At 42.4% G+C, this 27,953-nt stretch overlaps 1 protein-coding gene across 1 annotated transcript in view; it reads left to right on the top strand.

Moving 5' to 3' along the window:
• The window catches only part of PARD3B (par-3 family cell polarity regulator beta), an 894,180-nt gene extending 875,356 nt beyond the window's left edge, over window positions 1-18,824 (top strand). Inside the window, exon 23 of the mRNA XM_061607918.1 lies at window positions 17,196-18,824. Coding sequence (XP_061463902.1) covers window positions 17,196-17,559 — 364 coding nt within the window. The 3' untranslated portion in view covers window positions 17,560-18,824. The remainder of the gene's footprint in view (window positions 1-17,195) is intronic.
• Window positions 18,825-27,953: the final 9,129 nt, after the last annotated feature.

The raw sequence follows: 27,953 nt of genomic DNA, 5'->3' as shown, positions 1-27,953 counted from the left end.
TTCCTAGTCTCAGTAGGCTTAAATATCCTTCCTTGCTCTATTCCATTTAAACAAAAACCCAAACAAGGTCAATTTTTGTGCTTCACATATAAACAACCATAAATCCTGTTAATCCTGCTGCCTGGTCTTTTGTCATCCACCTGATTAGACTCTAGGGGGACTTAGTGCTCTCTCCTCAAACCACCTGCAGAGTGCAGTTTGGTGCAAGTAACCAATCTAGATGATCTCTGATTTGAGAATATAGTTATGAGCCAGTCATGTCCCCACTTAGATCCATTATAAATTATTTTTGGCTTGTGAAATTTAAGCTGTTCTGTAGCTGACAACATAATAATTTTACTAAAAGGCAAGTTGTTGGTTTTTCTGTCTAGGAACACCCCCCCCCGTATATTTGAGAGCTAAGTCAGGTTGGTATAGTGCCCCCCCCATGAGCGAATCTACTAGTATCTAACCTGTGCTTCAGTCTCACTAAGAATTGTTTGGCATGAAGTGAAACACAATGTGCATTTCCCCCCCCGCCCCGCTCACTAAAGTCCATAGGACAAATCACTGTTGTAGGCAGTGTACTAACATTATCTGCCATGAAATGAACCTACACTCTCCCCCTGGAATTGCGTAGTGCAAATGTTTCCTGTTTAATGTGGAAAGAAAGCAAGAAAGAATTCCAGACCTTGGACTTTCAGGACCCTTGTCCTTCCCTAGATATTTTTCACTTTAAAAACAGAACATTATAAAAGACAGGCCTTCCCAGTTCTGCATGAGAAACTCCAGACAAAGTGCTGAAGGGCCTGCAGCTACCCTGAGAGATACTAAAAGGACTCCTAACGCACCCGTGTTGAGACAGCTACTATCGCTTGCTTGCACCCCTACAAAACCCACATTTGAGAAGCAGTCTGGATATTGTTCTGTTTCTATCGCATACAAAAAGTGGACCAAATCAGTATATTGCCTAGTCGTATTTTTGCTTGCATTTTAGATCCTTTTCTTTAAGATTAGAAGCTTGTATTATATGCAAGGAAGGTAACATTTACAGCTGTTCTATGCTTACATACAAAATAATGGGGAAGTGCTGTAGTGCAGTACCCTAGACTGGCTCCTTAACCTCGGAGTCAGATTGGACATAATAGACTTGATAATATAACCTATGGTTTATTATGGTGATTGTATATGCCCCAGGTGAGAGATGAGGTGGGATGCCTGCCTGTTTGTTTTGTTCCCTTTGCTGGAGGATGGGTATATTTAGTGTGGACTGTATTGTGGTCTAATTATTGTGGATTGATGTCTGAATTCAGCAGGCACCTTCTGTTTTAGCTTTTAAACGCCTGCTGAAAATCTTACTGTTCCGCCAGGCTTAAGCAGGCAATTAAGAAGGTGTCTTTTTGCAAAAGGTGACCTCTGTTTTTACTGTATTTTAATGGTTTTACTGCATGTGTTTTTTTAAAAACGTGTAACCACTTTGATTTTTTAAATGATATACAAATATATTTATAAATAAATAAATAAAATTAGACTGAGTAGTAACATTGTGCCCATGCACTCTCTCCTCTAACACCAGAATTCAAGATTTCTGGGGTTTGCTAATCCACTTTCTCATTACATCTGAACCGGGAAACTGGTTTAATTTCAGACTACAAGACAGGGTATCAAATGGATTGATAACCTGGTTTGTAGTCCAAGATTAAACCACAGTTTCACAGTTCAGCTGCAGCAAGAAACTTGTCTAACAAATCCCAGAAGTATTGAGTTGAGGTCTGAGAAAAAAGGGAGGAAGGACTATGTGGACACAAAGCTCATTCTCAGTCAAATAAACATTGGTTTATTGACCAAGACTGTTACATCATAGACATATGACTGTCATAAAGATTTTTTTAACTATTATGGATCTGGATAGTATTGATATGTTGATTAAAAATATTATTGTAACCATGGGCAGACAATATTTGACCAAATAAAATGATTTATTAAACATTAGGAAATCTTTGCTTGCTTCCTCAGAAGGACCAAGTCCTATTTGGGGCTTAGTCCCATGAGAGTTTGCTTAATATTGTAGGCCATCAGGAACAATGCCAGGCCCAATGGCTTGAGTGGTGCTTGCACTAAGGCCATAAGTTCTAGTCGGGGTCTTCACACTCTGGTAAAAAGATCTCCCTTTGCCAGGATAAGCATAGTAGGCTTTTGTGCCAGATCTTCACTGCCTGATCATCAGCTGAACTTTGTACCGTGGATGTGCATGGGAGTTATCCCAGTTACCTTGGCAGTGAGTGGTCTGGCTTGCTGTTGGTAGAATGACAGGAGAAACGGCTAACCAGAGCTTGTGGTTACTGGTATATCATACTTGTATTTTCACTGCCCTTCCCCAACATTTTCTGATCTCATCATTATGTGGGGCTATGAAAAATGTCAATGACTGACATGGCTATGATCATAATCATCTGGAAGATCTCTAGATTTGGGATCATTCCTCTGAATACAGTCTTTGGTGACTGAGCTCCTTTCAAAGTCCCTCTCCTGGGGTTCTTTAACAGACAATAGGAAGGAATCATTTTGGTTTGAGAGCACATTTGCTTCACTGGCAAAAGAGCCAATCTCATTCCTCTCTGACAGTTTATGACTAAAACCACTGAGGTGTTAAATAACAGAATGATGTGCTTTCCCCTGATATTCTGAATGCCAGACGGACCGTTCTCTGCTCTAACCAATTTATACTATTTTGAGACTTTGCCCTCCATAGGCATAGTGACATGCATCCACTCCTATTTGTAGCCTCTCTGGCTCAATCAGTGGACCAGTCTCAGATCTGTCAAGTAGAAGCTGTCGCTTTAGTGATGACTAAACCTGAGCTGGAAGGTGGGAGTATGGGCCTTTTTTCTGAGATAATGTGCTGCTGGGACTGCAGAAGAAAGAGTGGCAGCAGGGCTCATACTATAGTCTTGCCTGCTGTGCTTTGACACCAGCAGGCTTGCGAGGCTGTGCAGGTAGCTCCATGAGTGGAATTGCATTAAAGCGCGAGTCTGCTTCAATTGTCCTGTGGCTTTTTTATTTTCTGCCTTGCTATCATTTTTGTTTTGTTTCTCCAGTCATACTTATACCACTGAGATGTCAGTGGTCAACACCTAATGAAGATGACTCTACCTTGGAATCTGGGCATTTACAGAAGCAAAGCACTAGGAACTGGAGATATATAATACCTGTGGTATCCGAGTGATGGCATGGTGCTTATACACATATATGAGCTCTTAATTTTATATTTAATTTTAGACATTAAAAGCAGAAGTGTCCTTTCTAAGTGTAACCCTTTCCCAACCAAATTAAAATGAGCTGGAACTGAATCAGCTAAATACTGGTATTTTAAGAGCTGCTTCACACCTTTTCTCTCTCTTTATTTATACAAGTAAAAACATTTTACATGTATCTATAAAATTGCTGTGCATGCCCACCTTCTGGATGCATATATCCCAATGATGCACTCACACAGCATCTGTGATTGGTGGTGGTCTCCTGCTACCTGCATTGGTATTTGCTTCTGTCCTCTAACTGGAAAACACAGTGTATTTTCTGCAAGAATTTAAATTAGGATGGGATTGAATTTTCAGAGCGGTGAGACCCTTTGCTGCCATTGGCAAACATGAGCTCAAGAGTTGGAAAAGGTTCAGAAGAGGGCAACCAGAATGATCAAGGGGATGGAGCGACTCCCTTATGAGGAAAGGTTGCAGCATTTGGGGCTTTTTACTTTAGAGAAAAGGCGGGTCAGAGGAGACATGATAGAAGTGTATAAAATTATGGATGGCATTGAGAAAGTGGATAGAAAAAAGTTCTTCTCCCTCTCTCATAATACTAGAACTTGTGGGCATTCAAAGAAGCTGAATGTTGGAAGATTCAGGACAGACAAAAGGAAGTACTCTTTACACAGCGCATAGTTAAACTATGGAATTTGCTCCCACAAGATGCAGTAATGGCCACCAACTTGGATGGTTTTAAAAGAAGATTAGACCAATTCATGGAGGACAGGGCTATCAATGGCTACTAGCCATGATGGCTGTGCTCTGCCACCCTAGTCAGAGGCAGCATGCTTCTGAAAACCAGTTGCCGGAAGCCTCAGGAGGGGAGAGTGTTCTTGCACTCGGGTCCTGCTTGCGGGCTTCCCCCAGGCACCTGGTTGGCCACTGTGAGAACAGGATGCTGGACTAGATGGGCCACTGGCCTGATCCAGCAAGCTCTTCTTATGTTCTTATGTTCACTGGTAGGGCACTCAGTTTTGCATGCAAAGGTCCAAAATTCAATTTCTGGAAAAGACTATTGCCTGGAATCCTGGAGAGCCAATGCTAGTCCATGTCATCAGTACTGAGCTGGATGGTACCAAATGGCCTGAGTCAGTATAAGGCATATTCCTTTGTTCCTAAACATTTACATACCGCTTTACTGTAAAAAATCTCAACGTGGTTTACAGGAGGAATTAAAACAATAAAATTATTGGCAAAACCAGTTAAAGACAGGTATTTAAAAACATTCAAAATAATAAAACCAACAATGAGTTAAAAACAGATAAAAAACATAACAGTGTCTACATGCCTGGATAGGCTTGCCTAAACAAAAATGGTTTTAGCAGGTGCTGAAAAGAGTACAATGAAGGCATATGCCTACTGTCAATAGGCAGAGAGTTCCAAAGTATAGGTGCTGCCACACTAAAGGACTCATTTCTACCAAGAGCAGAAGAAGTACTTTGTGGCACCCGTAACATGGAAAGCACACCTTGAACTTCATTTGGTAGCAAATCAACAACAACCAGTGCAGATTTCAGAGCAGAGGTATTATGTGCTGATAGGGTCTCACTCATGTCAGCAATTGTGCCGCAGCATTCTGCATTAACTGCAGCCCCCGGGTCAGGCTGTGCTGCATGGGGATTTCTGTGACCTTGGCTGACTCGCTTTGAGTCTATTTTTTTGGTTCTCAATTCCTTGTTTTTCTAGTTTCTTGGCTGACTGGCTGCCAGGATTTCTTTAGTTTTGGTTTTTGGTTATGAATCCTGACTGTTTGTGGGATGCTGAGTTTTCTGTCTTACTCACAGGAATTTTCTTGTGGTTGGTATGAATTTGAATTTTGCATTATGATTTATTACGGGCGGAGACCAGCATAAAATTACAAAAGATCAAAACATTATAGAAATATTAGTGCAATACAAACATTTTTCATGCTAAATCTATTTAAAAGCCGATTCTCAAGTCTGTGTGAGCTGTTGAGTTAGCAGTGCTCTTCGACGTGTGATAGCTGCAGCACAGAAACTCACAACCTTACTTAAGGCTTGGGGAATTTGGTCGGCTAAAAGGTATCTAACATAAAATGCAGCGTCCCTGCCTGGGATTTTTTGTAAAATCGGGGAAATAAGTGAAAGTCGAAGGTCATGATAGAAAACACAAACCGATAGAACAGTGGTTCCCAACCTTTATGAGCATGGGACCCCCTTTATAAGCTGAAAAAAATGTCACCCCCTCCCCCCAGGGAGGCAGGCTGGCTGCCAGGAAGGAAGGGGGGAAAGCAGCCTTTCTTTGCAGGGTTGCTTCTTTTTGCTTCACAAAAAGCACTCTCCTCTCATTCTAAGTAAGGTTGTTGCCAGTAGCGGCAGTGCAAGGAGACGGGAATCAGTGATAGTAATCCCCTCTTCTTCCTGGTAGCTCCACCCTCAGCCTCCTTTGGCATCTGCCATGTATTTTATAGGCAGATGCTTGCCCTTAGTGCGCCTGAAAGACGCTCTGGAGCTTCAGAAAAGGCCTCCCCTCTTGTTTGGAGCAAGGGGGAGGTGTCATCTGCAGCCGCAGTGGAAAGCAGACAATGAAGAGGGAGTGAAGACTTTTTTAAAAAAATTAATATATAATTCATTTCTTTACTGTTCATGGCCCCCTCTGGATTACTTCACGGGCCCCCTGGGGGTCCCAGCCCCTAGGCTGGGAACCACTGCAATAGAACATGGCCAACGGACATGGTTGGTATAGTATTGCCTTTAGGAAATCATTACTGTCTTTTGTTTTTCTTTTCTGTTTGCATTTCATTTATCTTTACCTTCACTCCCTTACATCCATATGAGCAACAACAGTGATTCCATGTGCTCAGCTCAACCCTCTTAAACCTTGATGATGCACCTTGTTGGTTGCATGATGGTTTGTTTCTTGCCCAATAGTGGTAAAAGAGAATTCACATATTTGGAAGTGTGGCTGCAATTGTTGTTCCCAATCTACTGCCTGTGAAGGTAGACTAAACCATGTGTGTTTTCTCTCTGTCAATTATTATTCACTGGAATTGGGTTGGCTGTCAAAGTGAGTTTATAACAGCCCACAGGTTAGACAGAAAAGGATAGAGAATCTTCTTACTCTTACTCATTTCTCAAACCTCTTTTTGAAGTGAAGGGTCAAATCTGTAAAGAAATTTGGAGCAGCCATGTTAAAAGGCAGGGGTAGGGCATTCCAGGCAGGGGGTTGCCAACCCTGCTGGGATATGGATATCTTTGCAGAGGATCCCTAGTTAAGTTTTACCAATAGCACAATCAAAACTATATCTACTCACAAGTAAGTCCTGTTCAGTTCTATGGGGCTTAGTCCCTTAGTAAGTGTGTTTAGAATTGCAGCCTTCAGGGGCATCCATCTTTATTCCTGAGTGCTCCCATCTAATATCTCCACAACACTAGGCTCCATGCTTCCTACAATGGCCTTCTGGGGACTGGACTGGCCTGAGGGCATTTAAACCCTTTTTGCCAGAAGCTAATAGGCTAGATTAAATGTTCCTTACCCAGGCTCCATCATTTAGCTAAATTTCTATCTTAATTTCCAATCAGAGAAATGTTTTTGTTTGAATTGTATGCGCCAAGCAACTGTGGTTGATGTTTAATGTATCATGCTTAATGACATTACTCAGGGCCGCCCCATGACATCACTTGGGCCCGCCCCTTAAATCTCAGGGTTTGGGATGCTTCTGACCTGGCAACCATATGACATAAACTTAAAATTCTAAAAATAGAAATGAAATTATGAATGTGAAAACTCCCCCAGTTATTACCACTGTGTTCAGCATCCCCTGTCCTTCTGTGGTCTTTATATGCAGGCTGCATTCAGTGGTGTCACTAGGGTTGGTGTCACCCGGTGTGGTAACTCATGGTGTCACCCCCATGGACCTCCTCCCGTACCAGACCATACAAAATCCTTAGTAATGTTTTTTGTACTAATGTTACTTGTAAATCGTAATTCCCGTATATCACTGGAAGAGTTCCATATACATCCCAATTCCAAAGAAAGGTGATCCCAGGGAATGCCGTAATTATTGAACTATTGCCTTCATATCCCATGCAAGTAAAGTAATGCTCAAGATTCTACAACAAAGGCTCTTACCATATATGGAGTGAGAAATGCCAGACATTCAAGCTGGATTTAGAAAGGGAAGAGGTACCAGAGATCATATCGCAAACATACGTTGGATAATGGAATGGACCAAAGAATTACAGAAGAAAATCACCCTGTGCTTTATAGAGTATAGCAAAGCCTTTGACTGTGTAGATCATGAAAAACTATGGAATGCTTAAAAAGAAATGGGGGTGCCACAGCATCTGATTGTCCTGATGTGCAACCTTTACTCTGGACAAGAGGCAACTGTAAGGACAGAAAATGGACAAACTGATTGGTTCCCAATTGGAAAGGGTGTCTGACAGGGGTGTATTTCATCACCCTATTTGTTTAATCTATATGCAGAACATATCATACGGAAAGCGGGATTGGACCAAGATGAAGTAGGTGTGAAAATTTGAGGGAGAAATATCAATAATTTAAGATATTCAACCATACTACTAGCAGAAACCAGTAATGATTTGAAACGAATGCTGATGAAAGTTAAAGAGGAAAGCACAAAAGCACAAGTACAGATGAACTTCAATAAGACTAAAGTAATGACAACAGAAGATTTATGTAACTTTAAAGTTGACAACAAGGACACTGAACTTGTCAAGGATTATCAATGCTTTGGCACAGTCATTAACCCAAATGGAAACAATAGTCAAGAAATTAGAAGGTGGCTAGGACTGGGGAGGGCAGCTATGAGAGAACTAGAAAAGGTCCTCAAATGCAAAGATGGATCACTGAACACTAAAGTCAGGAAAATTCAGACCATGGTATTCCCGATCTCTATGTATGGATGTGAAAGTTGGACAGTGAAAAAAAGTGGATAAGAGAAAAATCAACTCATCTGAAATGTGGTGTGGTACTGTAAAAAGACAAATAATTGCGTGTTAGAACAAATTAAAGCAGAACTATCACTAGAAGCTAAAATGATGAAACTGAGGTTTTCATACTTAGGACACATCATGAGAAGACATGATTCACTAGAAAATATAATGCTGGGAAGAACAGAAGGGAGTAGAAAAAGAGGAAGACCAAACAAGAGTTGGATTGACTCCATAAAGGAAACCACAGACCTGAACTTACAAGATCTGAGCAGGGTGGTTCATGACAGATGCTATTGGAGGTCACTGATTCATAGGGTTGCCATAGGTCGTAATCAACTTGAAGGCACATAACAACAACAAGGCTGAGGTCCCTAGAAAGAAAATGGTTGAGGTCTCCTCAGATGAAAACAGATGGTGAACAAGAACACCAAGAATGTGATGACACCCACATAAACATTATTTCAGATTGCGCTTTGGGGTCCACACTTATACTGATCTTACTTTTCAGTGCAAATTGATCTTTTATTTTCTTATCAGATTATCATATGAGGAAAAAGTGTCAAAATTGGGGGGAAAGTATGGGCTGGCTTTGGATGGGGATGGTGTTGAGGACAACATGAAAACATGCACACATGGGTAGCATCAAATACACACTAAACCGCTGTGTGTATACACCTGGAGAAGGGCTGTATTACACTTCAGGTATGAGTGCAAAAGGAGATTGGAGATGGATCCTCCTCTTAGGAAGCAGGCTGGAGGCTGACCTCTACCACCCATCAGCTGCTGTAAAACAGTTCTAGAAGAATCTCTTTCAATGGCTTGGGATCATCCTACCTCCCCACCCCCTTTCTTTTTTCCAATAGAATAAAGCAGATCTGGGGGAAAGCATCCTGCTTTTCAGAATTGCCTGAGGCACCAAGAGAAAGTCTGGGAAGTCTCATTCACCAATAGCTACATGGATAGGGAACTGCTGAGCCTGTGGAAAGTGGTTTGTGTGTTCAGCTACTTGCCTTATTAGCAAGAATATTACTATGCAAATGTGGTCAAAGAGGGAAAATACCAGTGGCACTCACTTGAGGAAGATTCTATCGTAGGACTGAACCTTTGTGATATTACCAGAATTAACTGGTGTGCCTCCCAAATAATGTTGTGAAGTCGGTTGGGGAAAAACTGTCCCTCCAATTTTTTCCAGTTCCTCCCCAATATGGGAAAAGAACTTCCCCCCCCAAAATGTTCCAGTTTCCACATCTCTACTCCCAAGAGTGCTGTAGAATCCTTGAAGCTTCACTGGTTTACTACTGTAGTAAGCTAAGTCAGGCAAATAATGTGTTAAGTACAAACATAAGGAGTTCTGATCCAGAGCTTGGAAGATTACTTTTAAAAAGTAATAAATTACAGTTACAATTGCTTGGCCCAAAAAAGTAGTGATTACCGTTGCAATTACAATTGCTCTGAAAGTAACTGATTACTTTACTTTTTCTCAGACGTAATCACTACAATTACATTTCAGCTACTTTTTTAAAAAAACTCCTACAAGGTGCTGGCCTTGGCTGCTGCACATCTAAGAAGCCTAAAACAATATTAAAAATAAACACACACACACAGGGGGTAGTAGAATAAAAAAATTTATCCATAAGATTAACATAATGGCATAACAGAATCTCACATCCCCCCAAGCAATGAAGATACCCCAACTCTTGAAATCAAATTTTACACTTGAAATGCTTTTATAATACGTTTCTGTTATGTCTCAAAAGAACAAGATGCTCAAAGAGCATGTCAGACAAGGAATGTCTTTTTACAGTCATGTTGCCACCAGTACTGAACAGGCGTTCTACTGCGGCGCTTGAAGGCATGCCTGTGTTGTGCTGCAAAAAACACCGCAGCACACGTGGAAAGCCATGGAGTGATGACACTTCCCTGCTGGGAGACCTCAGGTACCTCACCAGTTCCTCCTCAGCAGTGTCCACTGCTGACTTCTTGCCCTGGGGCAGAAAGTTAAAGAAGTCATCTTCTAAGTCATCTCCTTCCTGGTCTTTATCTGAAGACTGATCACTGTCCTCATTAAGTACACCCATCTTTATTTCAGCTTTCAACAAGGCTTCCATTGTGTATCTAAGAAAGAGAGAGGATATGTTAACACATATATGTTAGGAAACCATCATCTGCTCTTCATTTCCTGATGCTTGTCATGTCCCCTGGTTCAGGGTCCAGCCTGAGCCTGTGGATGATGACATGGAAGGTAGGAAGGTGACCAAGTCACCACACTCATGGGGCAGCACAGCAGACCCTTAAAAATTACCTGCAGCAACCCAAGGTTGTGATGAGGAGCCCCAGGAAGAAAAGGCCCAGCCCCTGCCTACCACCTTAAGCCCTCTGATGCCTCCCTTGAGACAACATTTCCCTTGGAGTAATCCACCCAAAGGGCTTCCCTAATGTTCTTACTTGTTGGTATGGGTGGTGGCCTGACACGATTCCAGCCAATCTAGTTTGAAGCGAGGGTGTAGGCAGGCTGCCAGAAGAAGCCTCTTGTCCTCCCAGATAGCTGCAAACCGCTTTCTTAGGGCTTCGCGCACACCTCTCAGCAGCTGAAAACAGTATGTGTACCTCTCAGGTTTGTTTTCCAGTCCTTCTAACTTGCGGTCCAGATTGCAGAGCATTGGTAGCAAATACCCCATGAACATGCCGTTCTCCCGTTGCAGGATATCTAGGGACTGGGCTAGTGGCTCCGTAATCTCTGTGTATTTCTGTACCACTTCAATCTCAGCAGCTGTGATCCTGGACAAGGAGCAGCGGTCCATTATGGCATGCATTTTTAGTGGCACAGTTGACAGGAGCTCATGTAGTTGCTTCAACGCATCAAAGGTGGAATTCCACCTGGTCTTATTCGGTACCTTCAGATACACACCACATTGCGCACGGATATACTCAGCAATCTGGGCTGACTGGTTCTGCTTGGACCACAACTTGCTGCACTTTCCCATCAAGGAACGAAACTGTTTCTTGAAAGGACCAAGAAGACTACTTTTGGAGGAGTCAGAAAGCATGGCCTCTATGTCTTGTGTTGCCACAAGGTTGAGGGTGTGGCTAGCACATCTCTGGTGTGGTGGTAAAACAAAATCCTCTCCTGAGTCTGCAGCTTCTTCCTCTGCCTCAGGTCCTGTGTCCAGGATCTCACAGATAGGCACAAACTCCACCTCAGCCTCCTCCTCCTCCTGGTTATCACCATCATCGTCACTGGTGCCTGCAGCTTCCACTGGTTCTTTGGCCATGAAAACTCTGAACGCTTTCACAAAGTTGGAGCCATTGTCTGTAGTAGTGCACATAACTTTGTTGTGGATCCTGTACTGCACATGTACATCATGCAGTGCTTTTGAAAGGAGATCGTATGTATGGCGCCCCTTCAGACGCTTACAAGCCAAGGCCCCGACCTCACGTTTCAGGGTAGTTGGGTTGATCCAGTGGGCTGTTACCCCAAAGTAACTCTTCTTGCCATTGGTCCAACAATCTGCAGTGGTTGCTATATATGCCACAGCACCCATTCGGTTTGCAAGAGTTTCTCTCATGTGGCATGCTCTCTTCTCAATTCTGTCTCTCAGAGTCTTGGCACATATGATGGTGAGATCTTTGGGGAGTCCAATGCGAACCAGATTAATGAATGATGGTTTGTCCACAGTCTGAAGTGGTAATGTCTCCTCTACAAAAAATCAATGATTCTCCTGTCGAGATTACTCTGGGTGACAGGCTTCCTGCCAGATCCCCACCTCTCAAGGGTTGTCTGCTGCTGCTTCAGCATTTTGGGAGGAGGGGTGTCATGCATTGGTTCAGGAAGGCCACGTCTCCTTGCCTTTATTGCTTCTTCAATTGCTCTCAGCTTCTCAGGGTGTGCCCTCTGAGGAAGAAGAACAAAGCATGAATCCAAGAAAAAATGGAAGAGGAACTTCACAATTTAAACATAAATAGACAATGGACACTCTTTGAGAACCAGCATGACAAAGGCTTACCTCAAAATGTTTCTTCACATTGGATGAGGAGGAAACAGCTGATCTCAGATTTTTGATCCTTGGAAGGCAGTAATTGCATCGTACAACAACATTTTCCCCACTCTGGCTCACAAATGTACAAGCTTTCTCAAAGCCAAACCATGGTACTTGCTGTTCTGCAGATGTGGCTGTGGGCAACCGGCACTGCTTCATGCCCTCCTCCTCCTCATGCACAGGGCCTCCTTTCTGAACCTCACTTTCTAGTTTTGCCTCCTCAGGATCAACAAGCTGTGACTCAAGTGGCCGCACTAACTGACTGCTGCTCTCAGCAGCAAAACCTGCAACAGGCGTCTCTGTAATAAACAAGAGATAATGCTCCTATATGGGTGAACTTCAGCTGTGATGTGCCCCCATCTCTTCCCCATGCTGCAAGATGCCCCAGTCAGAGTGGAAGTAAGCAGGTCGATAGCACAATTAAAAGAGATCCTATTTGCATCATTTTTGCTCACTGAATAACCCTGCCTGGGCCAGTCTAACCTACTATCTCACAGGGTTGTTGTGAGAACAAAATGAGACTAGGATTCAAATCCCCACATAGCCATGAAGCTCACTGGGTGACCTTGGGCCAGTCACTGCCTCTCAGCCTCATGAAAACCCTATTCATAGGGTCACCATAAGTTGGAATCAACTTGAAGGCGGTACATATATTTTTTATTTTGAATATGATGATTATGATAATAAATATGCAGCATTTCAAATTAATTCTGTATGAGAAGCATTCCATGCCAAGCTTGGAAAACCAAGGATGAGGTATAAAATGTAGACAAAAATACTTTTGACAAAATGCCGTTTATCTTTTATATCTATATCTATAATTAGCAATACAGCTGAATGATGTATGTAAAGTATTTTTTCTTTCCCTTTTCTTTTTTATTAATATTTTAGTACTACTGCTAAAGTTCTGATGAAAGAATAAAGCATTCATTAGCCAAATTCAAATGATTAGAACACATCACATAAATTCCACTGAAGTTGGAGTTTTTGCCATAGAAAATGAAAAAAACATATAACCTATGATAGCCCAATAGACAATCAGAACTAATATAAAACCCTATTGCTTCTCATTTGCAATGAGGTGATGCATGTTATGTACATTTGTATAGATATTAGCAGAGATTGTCAACAGTCTATCTCTCTCTGGGACTGGGAATCTCTCTCTTTCTCACAGAACATGAGTTTGAGAGCTGGGGGACTGAGAGGAGGAGCTGCAAGGACCCTACTTCTCACCTCATCTCTGCCAAGAACAAAAAAATCAGCCTTAAGCCATTTATTATACGCCTAATGATTTTTTATTTTTATTATTATTATTTTTATTACTGAGACAGTTTTTGTCCCACATACAATTCAGTCTTGTGATTAAACAGGACAAAAATACAAATAAAAAGAAAGATGGAGTTCAAATAAATATACAATAAAAAGCTAGCCGGCATTTTAAAAGGCAGGAGTGCTCTGTCTGGATAAATACAGCACAGTATGCATGGGAACAAGGGGGAGAGTTCAAAAAGGGGGGAAAGGAAGAGAAGTAGGGCGGCCGAAGTTTCAGAAGTGACTTGTGATTGATGGAGGGGGCGGCAACGAGGCAAGGAGAGGCAGTGGGGGGGCAGAAGGGGCCGTGGGGGGGTGGGGGGGCAAAAATGCCATGGGGGCGGAAGGGGCCGTGGGGGGGCACACACACACACACACACACACAAATCATCGTCACTCACCTCTACAGGTCTTCGCCATTCTGCTGCTGCCTTCTCCGTTGTCCTTGCCCTGGCTTTTTCCTCCGGCATCCATTTTTTCCTCTCAGACGCTAGCAGGCCCTGCCTATTCACCTCTTCCCTCGTGCCTCCTAACACTGATCACGAGGGAAGAGACAGTCTGCGCAGAGGTCCAATCAGTGTGAGGCACATGTCTTGTGTTAACCAATCACAGCCAGGAGCTGACTTCCCCTTGTTCCCACCCCCAAGTAACGTCCAACCTAACGTGGAAACGTTAAAGTTGCAGCTGAAAAGTAGGGAAATTACTAGTCGTTCCGTTACTTGCCAAATGTAATGGAATTACCCACTCGTTATTTAAAATTGTAACGAATTACAAGTAACTCGTTAAAAATAACGAGTTACTTCCAAGCTCTGTTCTGATCAGACCTGCATCTATCTAGTCCAGCACTATGTTTACCACAAAAGCTGATCAGGTGTCTCCGGGAAGCTCACCCCCAGGACATGAGTGCAATAGAACTGCTTTTGTTCATCAACAATACCACCTCTGAATCTGGAGGTTCTAGTCCTCATGACTTATAACCACGGATATATTTTTCCTCCATGAATTTGTCTAATCCTCATTTAAACCTATCTAAACTTGTAGTCACAATTACATCTTGCAACAGGCATCAAAAGGGCAAGTCTCAATAAAACAGACCACCCCCAGATTAAGACAGTTGGAGGGTCCTGATCTAATTTCCAAAATAGAACCTCCCCTCCCACAGATAGAAAAGCATGAAATAAGGTGCCTCAAAGAAAGCATTGTGGTACCTTAAGTTTAGGCATAAAAGTTTATTGTGGCATAAGCTTTTATGGATTACCAAAAAAACCCAACCTTCTGAGCACCTGTTGTTTCACAACTTACAGCAAAAACAAAAACGAAACTAGTCTACCAACTTTAACAAAGAAAAAGATAATAGTCTGAGCACGTGCACTTTCCATTTTAAGCTCACTTAATTATTCATTGTTTTTGCTCACTTCCTGCCTTCCCCATTGAAGACCACCATAGTTACTGTTTGGGATCGCGCCCTTGCCCGGCTCCTCCATGGTGCACGCGCACTCGCCCACCACTTTCTGCGCCCCCTTGGCACGAGAAGCAGGCCTGGGAATGCCAGCGCACCTCCCTCGCCCCGCCGACACTGCTCCTGGTCTCACCCGTCCGCCTGCAGCCTGCCTGCCTGACTCTGGGGAGGAGGAGTTGGCTGCTCCGATGCCGACCCGGAGCGCTTCTTGGCTCCTTTGCCGGGCAACGGCGCCCTGCCCCGCGATGGGGGCGGATCTGGTTGTCACCCCTCTCATGGTGTCACCTGGGTGCGGTGCACACACCCCGCACCCGCCTAGTGATGCCTCTGGCTGCATTGGTTCCCAGCAGATGACGAGCTGGCCCAGATAGCTATAGGATGCAGTTTCTCACAATGAGTGCAAGGGTGTCCTGGTGGCCTTTTCCTGGGACAGCTGGCTGCAGTCCTATACACACACTTCACTGGGAGTAAGTCTCCTTGAATTCAATTGGACTTCTGCGTAAATAGGTATAGGATTGTACAGTTAATGTGTGTTTAGCTGCATGCTATAGCACCAAATAAGGAATGTATAAGGCTCTGTCTAGTTGCACCAAAGTCATATGTATCCCCAAGAGATGCTTTTAAGATGCATCCAGAACATCAGGGCTTTGTTTCTGGGTTGTTTTTGTTTTCCCCAGAATCTGCCAATAAGGATGAACAGTTTGGAGATCTGTCCCTTTTGAAGTTCTACTTCCAGGTTGTTTGTGTTAATCTTGTGAGGGATTTGAGAAGAAACAAGCTTTTCCACAATTGGTTAAACAAAACAAAAAAAGTGAGCTTTCTTTCTGGCAAAAGTCCTCCATATTATTAGAGTCTGCTTCCTATTTACTTGTGATGAATTGACATCCTTATATCTGAGTATCCATGTACCGAGGTTGCTTACAGCAGGAGCTAAATCTGGCTGCCTTCCAAGGTTCTACCCCTTTCTCTGGGAGGCTGGATTAAATTTTGAGGGGAGAGGAGAAGGGGTGTAATTGCACAGATTCAGTATTTATTAAGAAGAATGGTTTTAAAAAAAAAAAAAATGCTGCAGGTCCAAGAAGGAAAGCTCATAGGTGTGGAAAATATGCAATCATGTATTGCAGGTTGATGTTGGAACCTTGCACTGAGACACTTGAGAAATCATGGTATCTATTTTTGTTTTGCATCTTACAAAAATATTGCAGTTCGCAGTTCTCTGAAGAACTAGTCAGTATTCTTTCTATATCTGAATAAATATTTCTGTCTGAAGAGAACAACCCCTAATCATATTGAGTCTTTGTGGCTTCTGCATTGACATCTACATAAAACAGTTATTTATTCCATGTAACACTTATCCTGGCTTTACCCTTATTAGGGAGAATCCCTCATTAATGTAAATCCTGGAATTAAGAGAGAGAAAACTACAGAAATGACTCCATAATCAGGCCCCTTGACATTACATGGTCACACATGTTGCTTTTCACATGCACCAGAGCTTGTCAAATCCTTATTGAGGCAAACAAGTTACAGAGCTGGCTCTAAGATTCTCCTACTCAGGTGCATGTGTGTATGCGAGTGTGTGTGTGCGTGCGTGCGCATGCGTGCATTCTTTCCCCCCCTGAAATGTTATTGGCAGATGGCCCAGTAAGCATAGAGACTGAATTCTCATATCCTTAATGTTTTCTTCGGGGAGTTCCAGGGCTTTCCAACTGTAAGACTTAGAGAGTTTTATGGACTGACATGTTTGAAACAAGAAAATTGGCAAAACAGCTTTGAGGTGTGAATATTGGTGTATGTGAGCCTTCTGGGGCTTGCTGGGATACAGACGGAACTCATCTGTTTATCCTCAGGCTAGATAAGACACAGTCAAACGCACATCATTGAAAGGGTCTTTGTTTTCCATTATTGCAAATGGATCATGAGTAGCTTGCATTGTGAGCCGGAGGATTCCAAGGGTGCCTTTTTGTAAAGGAGCTGTGATGTGTGCTGGACCTTTGCGCCAACATCCTGTGCGTGGTTTACCAATCTAGCAGCGTGCAGCTGGGGAAGTCTTTCTTCTGTTTGGACTCATGCTGGCCAGTTTGTTAGAGCGAGTGGCATTTCTTGTCCCAAACAAATGGAGAACTTTAAATGAAAGTGATGCAAGTCTTTCTATTTACAGCTCTTTTCTTTTTATTTCGTCTCCCAGGCATGGACCTATAGAACCAGTGGAGTATTTAACAGGACTACGGGTAGCATATAAAGAGAGAGATCTTCCTTACTGTCAAGGAGGCCAACCTGCAATTCATCCTACCAAAGGGAGCTACGCTCATCCACAAGATGGCCCAAGAACAACAGAGTTGTGGTATCCTCAGTATGGTATCCCACCGCAGCCAGTAGGCCAGCACAAAGGACCCTTCCGCCAAGATGTACCACCATCACCACCTCAGGGCCACAGAGGTCTGCCTTATAATGAAATGGGCAGACCTGGCTATCGTCGAACCGGCCCTGATCAATCCCAATACAGACATGAAGATCCCAGGCAGAAGGACCCCATGACTGCAGCTGTATAGCCTAAAGCTAGACTGTTGTTGATATTGTTATCTTGCAGCTGGTACCACTGAGCCTTTCTATCCCAGGGCAGACGTCACTTAAGTCTGGCCAGTTTGCATCCAGGACACATTCCTAAACATAGTACAAGCTCATAAAAAGCGGTACAGTGACTTTTGGGTATCATTGTATCAGAGTGTTGTTTGAAACAAAAAAAAGCTTGCTTGAATGTAGAAGGTGGGAGATGAAGAGTGAGCAGAATTTCTAAGCACCCCATAAAGTACCACTCAGGGCGATTTGCAACCAACAACACAGGCACATACAAGACGCCTATATTGCAGGAATCTGTTTTGGAAATAGTTTCAGAAAAGGTATCGTCTTGGTACCACTGTGTGTGCACTCAGTATGGCAGACTTTTCTTTACTAAGATCTTCTATAATTGGAGAAATTAGAGTAATATCCTGTGTTTCCTGGCAAGTTTACAAAGAGCTTCATTGTCCTCAGAGATGTGCTCATGGTGTGACCTGTCATTTGTATTTGCTATCATGGTGGGGAAATACTGTATTTTTCTCTCATTTTAATCTCACCTCAGTAATATTTTTAATTGCCCCTTGAGATATTCCATTTTGTATCCTCCTTTTCATTTTTTTAATGTCAAGATTTCTTTTTTATTTTTCTAATTACAAAGAGTACAGATGGACAAATGGGAAAATGTCGTACTTAATAGTTCATAGAAATGCCTCAGAGTGTTGTATTGTAAGGGATCCTGGATCTTGCCTTGCCTCTAGTTTCCCAACAGTAGGGAGTTTTAGCGCATTTGGCAATTGTGTATATATCTGGAAAGAGCCGGTTTCCTATTGGTAATGTTGTCAGAAGTGCCTGCCGCATATCAGTTAATAATTGTAAGCTAGGGGGCAGCAACTAGAGGACCAGGCCTAACCCTTGAAGGATCTTCTTAAGTCTCCTCCACAGATACCAACTGGTGGGAGAGTTGTAGGGAGGGAGGCAGTGGAAACTCACCAACAGCAGCCCACTTTGGGGGAGTGAGCGCGGGAGTCTGATCCTCCCATAAAACTACTTGCTGACCAAGTGTGTGCAACCTGAGTATCTGATTCCATTGCTTTTTTTTTCTGGAAAATGTCGCCTGTGAAAGCCATTCTTCTGCAGATCCCATCTCAGAAAGGATGGTCAGGCTCTTGAAGGGCTGGTGGATGCTAAGAGCCAAACAGTGCTCACTGTTGCATGGCAGAAATTCTGCAGGACCGCCACACTTGGGGGTTTGGGGGGGAGGGGAGGCTTCTACTGTTTTTAGAATGATGGATAATAGTGTGGGTGTCAGATAGGATACTGTTTTTAAAAAGAAAAAAAATACCAAAGGTTAGGGGATGCAGGATTACAATCATGTTTTAATAATTTCCAATCTTGTGCAAACAATGAGGGCAGAGGAGAGGATGCTGCGGTTTTACTCAGATGATTTCTTGGTGCTCCAATTTGCACGTCTGGAAGGGAGGTCAGAGTTGGGGAGGGAGGGAAGGGAGGAAGGAGTGGGGGAGATGGTAGTACCTGCAGGTTGCTTACTTTGTGTGTATGGCGGGGGGGTGTCCTTAAAGTTCTGTAGCTTTTTATTTGCCACCCCATCTAATGAAGCTTCTGAAACTTATTTCAGCTAGGAATTTTGAGCTGCTCCAGCATGTCTTTTGAATTCCCCATGTTTTTACATCCTTTGGATGCATTTCAAGGCTGTTCTTTAGCCCTTTTCCCTTCAAGGGAAAGACCTTGGGCTTGGCCGCAGAAGGATCTGTTGGTTTTCTTTTGGTATGCAGCAAATTAACGGGATTCATTGCACAGGTCGTCTCATAATTATTATATATGGCACAGAGGGGTCATCTGCCAGGCAGAGCCATTTATCATTTACCCTTTCTGAAATGGCTTTATTATACTGGGTGGCCTCCAGAGACTTAGTGCGTAGTGAATCTCTCTCACACACAAATTTGTGTTGCTGCATTTCCAAGTACCAGCTGCTCCAGTGCCCATGAAAGATTTGAGGGTTTGGTATGGAATCTACAGGCTCAATATTGTTGTTGCAAGTATTAATATTCAGATAATTATTTTTTAAAAAACCTCACAGCCTCGGAATCACTCAGTGAGAATTAGCAGGCTTTGGATCATATCCTTTCCTAGGACTGTATGTCCTATACTTTCTAGATAGGACTGAGCAGGAAACAACTTTAGTGAGGAGAGATACCAATTGTGTTTCTATTATTAATTTTAACAAGAAAATGTCACCAAGAAGTGACTTTTCCCTGTAATTATTCTGATTATGTCTTCCTAAAAATGGTAAATAGTAACACAGCCACGTAAAGGCCAATATCTATTTCTGGTGGATGAATTTCAGGTGGCTGTGAACAAGTAACCAGGGAAGAATTGCAAGGAATTGTCAGATGTTGACATTTCTCTGGAAACTATATCTATATAAACGTGCTTAAATCTTGTCCATTCTACTTTCAAGTGAGCAGCTAGTCCCTCCACCACTTCCCCCAGTGCAGTCAGGTATTCCTTAACAATTGCAGGTTTAAATAAGGAGTGGATGTTGAGTTGTTTACTACTTGCTAAGCCTAAGTTCTTATATCTTGTTGAATATCTGAAGTGAGGTAAGCTGCCACAAGGAGGACAGCAAATAACGGCATATTGTGATCACTGATGTATAGTGACTTGATTCAATCATGTTTCAACTTTACTTTCATCCTTCTGGCCTGATTTGTGGTTCTTTAGTGGGGGTACAAAGCTATTTCTTGTTGTGATGTATGCAGTGCATTATGAAGAAACATAGGAAGCTTTTTTGCTTTCCACTTTCTATAGCATTACAGTCTGTGCCAGGCATTTTGGGATTGTTTACAGTTTACCAGCAACAGTGAAAGTTACCCCAAACCCCAGTCTTAATCTACTTTGAACTGCCAGTACATGACATTTCTAGAGTGCATGCTGGGTCCCAAACAAGATGCCAGTCAGAACTGATCCTGGTCATCTAACCCAGCCTGTGGGGAAATCCTCTGTGATGAAATCCTCCTTCACTTTATCCCTCGCCTCTTTGGAGAGCACAGGTGTGGAAATTTGTCTTGGATGTATGCAGGTAAGCAGTTAATTGAGACTGTGTCAACTTTGAATTTGAAGCAAGATTGATACTGGGGAGGCCATTCCCAAAAAAAAGCATCCCTTTCACCTTTGGGGCATAGTGCATGTGCTTATTTCCCCAAAGCATTCTACTTCTGTAAAATAAACCATATAAGCTGAAGGATCCTCAGATGAACAAAGATTTGGCAGATATTCAAGGGGTGCAGAACAGCCACTAGGATTGAGATGAAATTTTTTAAATGTACATTGTTTTTGTACAAATATAACCTATGACACACTGGATCCTTCAATGGAAGAAACGAATGTTGATGACGGTGGCTTTATCTCTTTATCTCTCCTGATCACAATTAAGGGGAGCTTTGGAAGATAAGCTCCCGCCTTATAAATCACCTGTCTCCTAACCCCTTTTTTGTGCCATTTCATTCCCGTTTACAAAGATAACTGACAGCATTTCAGGAGCTAGGGATAAATCCAAATTGAATGGAAAGAGCCTGTCTGGGTTATTTATGGCCTTTGAAGCTTGTGTTCAATTGTTTCCATGTAACCTAAAACACCCCCGTAAAACTCCTAGTGACTGCAGCAGCTCCATTTGGTAGGGCAAAGCAGGTCACCAGAAGACCCTTCTCAGATGTTAATCTTAGCCAATGCCTTATTAAACAATACTTCTGCTTTCAGATCTACAGGAGACTTTTTCCCCTTTAAAAAAACCCAAATCAGATACAGTACAGTGTGTAGATCCTTCATACTCTACGGGTAGCTCTGAAGGGGACTAAAACTCTTGGCCTGCCTTTGGGGACAGGAGCCAAAGGTATGTCATTCCCAATCAGTGTAAAGTGCCATGATTCTGATGGGGAGGGCGGGGGGGGGGGCAGGGAGAAGCAGTTGGCTGCTTTAATTGACTCACAGAGGTGTGTATATGTGCATGTGTACGTATGTAAATATAGAGAGAGCCTGCTTCTCTGCAATAATGTAAAACAAACTGTCTCAGCACCATATTGCATGCAAATGTGTAGCACATACATATATCACAAGGTGCTGTAGTTGATGGATGAAAATATATCACTTGCTCACAACCCCCCCCCACGAGCCATTAAGAAACAAGTTGCTCTTTTTCCCCATGTGCCCATATGTTTGTGAATATTATGGATCTGAATGGGTCCTTTTATAGTCACAAATGCCTCCCACAAAACTTCTGTAAAAATATGCCAATCCAGCAGGAGCCATCCCCAAAGCGATTTGGGGTTTTCTGTGTAGCTTTGATCTGCCCCTGTGAGTAGAACACTTTGCTGCATTTTCACACCAAGTTTAAGGATGGGACTCAATAGGTTACCCTTGTTGAATAGGTTCACAGTGTTGGCCCACCCTATGAAGAAATGGGATGTTTATCTGGCGCACTAAGCAAATAGATGCCTCCTGCTACAACCCGTTTCTCCCTGCTTTAAGCAGTAAGGGTATAAAGCAGAAAGCACAAGAGAACAAATCTGTACAAATGACAAACTAATGTCTGTATCTTCCTGACAAGAGGTAGGAAGAATGTTACCTACCAGTCATCAGGCTGCAGTGGTCATCTGTACCTACCCACCTCATGAGCTCTTAACTCAAAAAAGGCTAAGGAGCACACTGCAGATGCTAGCCAACCATTATGTGCTTTCTTTGACAGCTGGCTGTTTGAAGAACAACACTCCAAAGTAAAGAGAGCAAACATTTTGTGCATGTTGGTGGAGAAATCATAAGGACAGCACAAGGGATGGGCTGCAAACAGTAGTTTCAGACCAGAGCAGTCAAAGGCCCTAGATACGGCTTTGTACATTTATTCCCTGAATAATGAGCTTGGCTTAAGTATTGCATTTGCAACAAAAGCCTGACTGAAAGCCCATAGAACTTACTGGAAACGTCAGTGTACTTTGGATCAAATTCTGGTTGCTTTTTTAAAAATGTTTTTATTGTTTTTACAAAAACTGGATTGTATGTGCTAACTGTTGAGTGACTAAATATTTAATATAGACACCAGCAGTTTCCTGAACCATCTATTGAGATTAAGCTCATGGTTGGGAGGAGAATTAACTCTGATTGCAGCAACTGAAAAAGGCCAAGGAAGAGAACTGGAGACAACTTTCCAGATTCTCTTCAAAAACTTCACATTCCAAGAAATGCCCTTAACTAGAGACGGCTTCATGTGCTGCCTAATTTTGGTATAGTGTTGAAAATGCTACCATCCTCCTTTCTACCTTTTAAACGCTAGGTGTTCTATATGTGTGCTCCAAGATGAACTTCAGCTCCCTTGTGGGAGCTAAGATGCTTGTACAGCTTTCCCAGATCAGGCTCTTGAGTATATAACTCTTTGCAAAACGATTCCAACCATCTGTGCACTTACTTGAGGGCAGAACCTTTTTTCTGTCCTTTTTTTAAAAAATCATTAATTCACAAGCCATCCATTTCAGATTATTTCTGGTGCAATGCCACTGACTTCAGCAGTTGAACTGTAATGGGAATTGCTGTTATTTGCACACTACTGCTGCCCTTTCCTGTATTTTCTTGGTGTTGTTGGGTGTGTGTGTATGGATGGATATGGATACACACACATACCTATATTTGTGTGTTTTGAATTGTTTAAAAATTTGGGAAATTGGCTGGAGAGGAGACAGTTAAGTGATCATTTGGTACCACAAGATAAAGTTTGGCTTTTTTTTGGTTACATATCACCTTGTAAATGCTGAACAGTTTTATTTTGCATTAAAATAAAGGCTTTAAGAACAACTGCCAAGGGCCCTTTTTCGAGTTTTTGATTCCCTTCAGTTGTGGTCAGACCTTAGCAGACACTCTTTGAGAAGAAACACAAGGGGATGCAGGCAGATGTGGTAGTAGTTAGTTTCTTTCTTGTCACTGTTTTGCATGCCACAAACTTTCAGGCTGCATTTATCCCATGGAAGGACTGGCCCAGAGCGGCTTTTGTAAATGTCTATGAAGACATATAAAGATACCAAGCAAACCTAAGTATACATACTTGGAACAACATTCACCTGAAGCTGGTGGGCCCTGGTATATGTATAGATGCCAATTTAGAAATAATTATTAGAATTTCAATAGAAATACATCTCCCCATAGTGGGGAAGGCTGACTAGGTGACTTATGTGCCAGTGACCACATAGGTCTGCTATCGTGTGCTAGGTGTTGATGAGCAACTTCTCCTGTCCCTTCTTAAGGTTCCTTCAACCAGGCTTGTACCAGATAGCTCTTCCGATGGAGGGTTGTTGTCTGACTGTCCTCTGTAAAGGAGGGCACATGGCCTTCCTGTACCTTCAGGTTTAGAGGCAACATACCTCCAAATATCAGTCACTGAGGAACAACAGCAGGAGAGGGCTTAAGAAGGACAGTCTAGCCTACGACAAAAATTGTTCCTACTACAACCAAAAATAAACACAGTATTTACTTTTAAATCAGATGAGCTGCGGCTATTATTTTTTGGTTGTCTAAATCCAAAATGCCAAACTACTGTTTGTCTTCCAGCCAATGTGAAACCCAAAAAGTACATACTGTGATAGTAAATGTTACCGAATATGTTCGAGTTGCTCCTGTTCTATAAGGACAACCAGATCCCTTGGGAGAATAGATACCTTTAAGTGCTGGGTTTTTCATTTGTTTTTGTTTGCTTGCTTGCTTGTTAGGAGAGAAAAATGAAAATTATAGTCAGTTTAAATACATGACTCTGCTTCAGAAGGTAGTTTGAGACAGACTATTAAAGAATAAATAAATGCAACATATGTCAAGCAGAGAAAAGCAGCAAGCCTGTAACAATGTGCAATAGTGTGTATGTGTTTGGAGGCAGAGTAATCAGACAGTGAGAACAGTGGTGTTAGAAGTACTCAACAGGGTGTCACTGTTTTCATGTACAAGATATTGTTTCCTTCTATGCAGCTATCATGCTTAGTTTCAGAACTACCAGTTCACTCTTCCAAAATAATGGAATGGGCTTAATATGACAGACACATTGCATTTCTAACCTGAGTGGTTGCCAAGTTTAGCTCACTTACCCTAAGCTGCTGTCACTTTTTATAGGAGTTTAGATGTGGTCTAGCATGGTCCAGTATGGGGCACCTTTTTATCTACCCCAATCCCTTATGTAGTCTCAGTTACATATAGATTACTTCCCTTCCAGTCTTGTAGCTTCTGATCTGCTGTTTGTAATAAGTAAACTCACCAACCAAGGTTGTCAGTGGGAAGGCTGTCCTTTCCTACATCTGCTTTCAAAACATTAAGGTGAAGTAATCAGACTTGAGTCAAAGGAATGTTTGATACAGGTCCTCATCTTTGAGCGCTTAGAGCCGCTATTTGAGATGATGTGGCCTGGCAAAACAAAGAAACAAAAAAGAAAGAAAATAGAATTCTTGGGTAGCAGCCACTAAAGAGATTATTCCACTCTAAATAAAGCATTCCTTTATGATATTAAATAGAAAAAAAAGGAATGATGACAAAACCTCAACACTGGAACATGATAAGGTCTTCAAATCCATCAAGGTTGTGACTGGATTCATTCAAACTTATTCAGTGCTCAAGAAAATCCAGGACATATATATGCAGAGTTTGACATTTATACCCAAGGCACAGGGAACATTACGTTGGTTTTAGCACATATTAAATGATAATCCATGTAGACAGCAATTTTGAAGGGGATTTCTGTCAAATGTGTTTCACTTTTAGCTAAATCTACATAGGTAGATAAAGCTCTAATGCTTTAATTCCCCCTTTCTTGCTAATGATATAAACAGATGAATCAAAAGAACTAGAAACGAGTCTTTTAAGCACAAAGTTCCTGGTGACTGTGTTTTTTTTTAAAGCTGCTCTTAAATCTTCTGTTCTTCGTGCTGCTGCCACAACAGCTTTCTAAACACAGAAGCTTGGATCCTAAGATTAGTTAACGAGGAATTTCATAGAAGGAAACTTCCTGAACCCTGCACAGCCAAAAAGCCTCCCCACAGGGTCAAGGTGTCCTGAACAATATGGATGGGGGATGTTGGGAGAGGAAGGAATCCCTGAAAATTGTCTTTATTAGCAAGACAAGGGTTGTATTTAGAATCCCATCAAAAATGAAAGCAATTCAGTACACTGTGTGTAATCATTGCACAATGGACACTTGTACCATTTTCACACATGACTGTACACAAAGTTTTTGCTGGGAAAATATGCCTAATGACAGCACCCTTTATTTTTAAGAAACTGCTTAAGCCCTTTCCTGTTCATTAATTTCAATAGGTCTACTCTGAGTAGAACTTAGTTTACTACAACCCGTTACTTTTGCTTTCAGCTAATCCTTGCCTGCAGCATTTTTAAAAAACTATCTGGATCACCAAGGCACCACAAACTGCTTCAGGAGTCCCCATTTCAATTCATGCCACCTTGTACAGATCCTGCTTCAAATCTAACAAACCAAAAATCACTCAGAGGCACCCCCTTCACCTTGGAATTTGGGATTTGTCCAAATTCAATCCACACTCCTAGAAAATCAAGCAAATATTACAAAGATGACATTTGTCTCCAGTTTGCTCTCATCCAAAGAAAACTAAACAAATGTAGTGCTTCCCTTGAAACGTCTGATTGCTTGGAAAATTAGGAAGTTGATAATAATTATTTTCAAGTGACTTTCTCTTTCTGCTTGTCTTCACTCTAAATGTCCTGTGTGTACTTTCAGATATGGCATACATCTGTATTTTTTTCTTCTCTTACTCTATATGCCTTTTTCTGGACCCTTCACTCAGCTGGCACCAAACTCTTAGTTAAACCTTAGACCAGGACTTCTATTTTCTGCCACCATTCCTTTCCCATTGCAGCTTCCCATTACTGGGAAGCTCCACGACTGGACATTCACCCTGCTTCCTTCTCTCTTATCAATGGCATGCACCTCCTTAAGAGGTCTCTCTTCTCCCTAGCGGTTCTTGACTTACCCTCCTTTCCCTTTCCTCTGTCTTGTGTGCTGCCATTAATTAGATTGTGGGTCTGCAGGCAGGGCCCGTCTTACTTCTTGAAATGTATGGAACATGCCTTTGCAGTTCTAACTCCAGATGGAGAATGACATCTGAAGTAGAAAAAGGGGGGGGGGTTGGAAGACGAAACATACAAAAGCATGAACCATGCAAGCATACTGTTATATCCATTGTACTTCCACCTTTAGTTGAATGGTGTGTTCCACTGGCTGATCTGATCCAAATGCTTAATTGCATGGTGCGTGCTCTTGCAGATTGAAATCCAGGAGAAAAGGAATTCAATAATCTCACCTGTTGCAAAATACAAACCTATACACTGTAGAGAGAGGGAGGAAGAATACCATGCAAAAACATATGCACAGTAAGTGAGGTACACAGAAGGTATACTTTGGCTTTCCTTACAAAAGGCACTCAACATCCTTGTTCTCCAGAAGACAGATCTTCTTCCAGGAGATGGAGAATACTACCTATTGTAAACATACACTATACTATGTGGATGTGTGTGCATGCATAAGAATTGACTTATAGGAAACTGGGCCCCAAAAGGTATGCACCATGCTGTTCCAAATCCAGGAGAAAATAATCTTGTGTCAGTGATGCAGTCAAACATCATTTGCTGGGGCGTTTGTGTTCTAGTGGAAGGGCCCATCCCCTCCCCTCCACTGCACAGATGATGTAATGTATGATGTAATGCACAGATGATATAATGGGCACCACCACAAAATGGCTGCTGTGGGGGCCTGGCTAATCCCAAAGGACGCGTAAATTGCCCAAGAAACGGTGTACAAGATACAGCTGGTGTCTCCACCCCAGAACACAGAGCCTGGGGTCCTTTGGCCCCAGTCCTCTGCTGCAACTGTGAAAAACCATTTCAAAGGTGGCTAACTGGTGAGGCAACTGGGCCAAAAAATTAAGTTCAAGGCAGAGCTGGGATCTTGCCACTCTGGAAAAAAACTGGAAAAATACCAGTTTTCTGCTGCACAGTGAACACCCATGGTGGTGTAAATACCTCTAAATAAATTTATTTCCACAATCCCATTCTTTTTCAGGATCACCCCACTCTCACCTATACTCTCTTATATGCACACGCCTCACACCCCACCCATCCATTCACCCAGTTCCTCTAATACACATGCACACTTCTCTTCGTCCTCTCTCCAAGGGCTTCAACCTTCTCATTTTCTTACCTCCCACCCACCCCATTGCTCCGGTTTCCCTCTTTCCTGCCCTTTCTCCCATGTGTTTTCACTTTCTAGGCCCCCAGCTCAGCCACCACTGGTCTATTCCTCTTCCTTCCAACCATTCCA

The sequence above is a fragment of the Rhineura floridana genome, chromosome 2, assembly GCF_030035675.1.
Source record: "Rhineura floridana isolate rRhiFlo1 chromosome 2, rRhiFlo1.hap2, whole genome shotgun sequence".
Lineage (NCBI taxonomy): Eukaryota > Metazoa > Chordata > Lepidosauria > Squamata > Rhineuridae > Rhineura > Rhineura floridana.
Note: the sequence above shows the minus strand (reverse complement) of the source record. Positions and strands in the feature narration are given on the sequence as shown.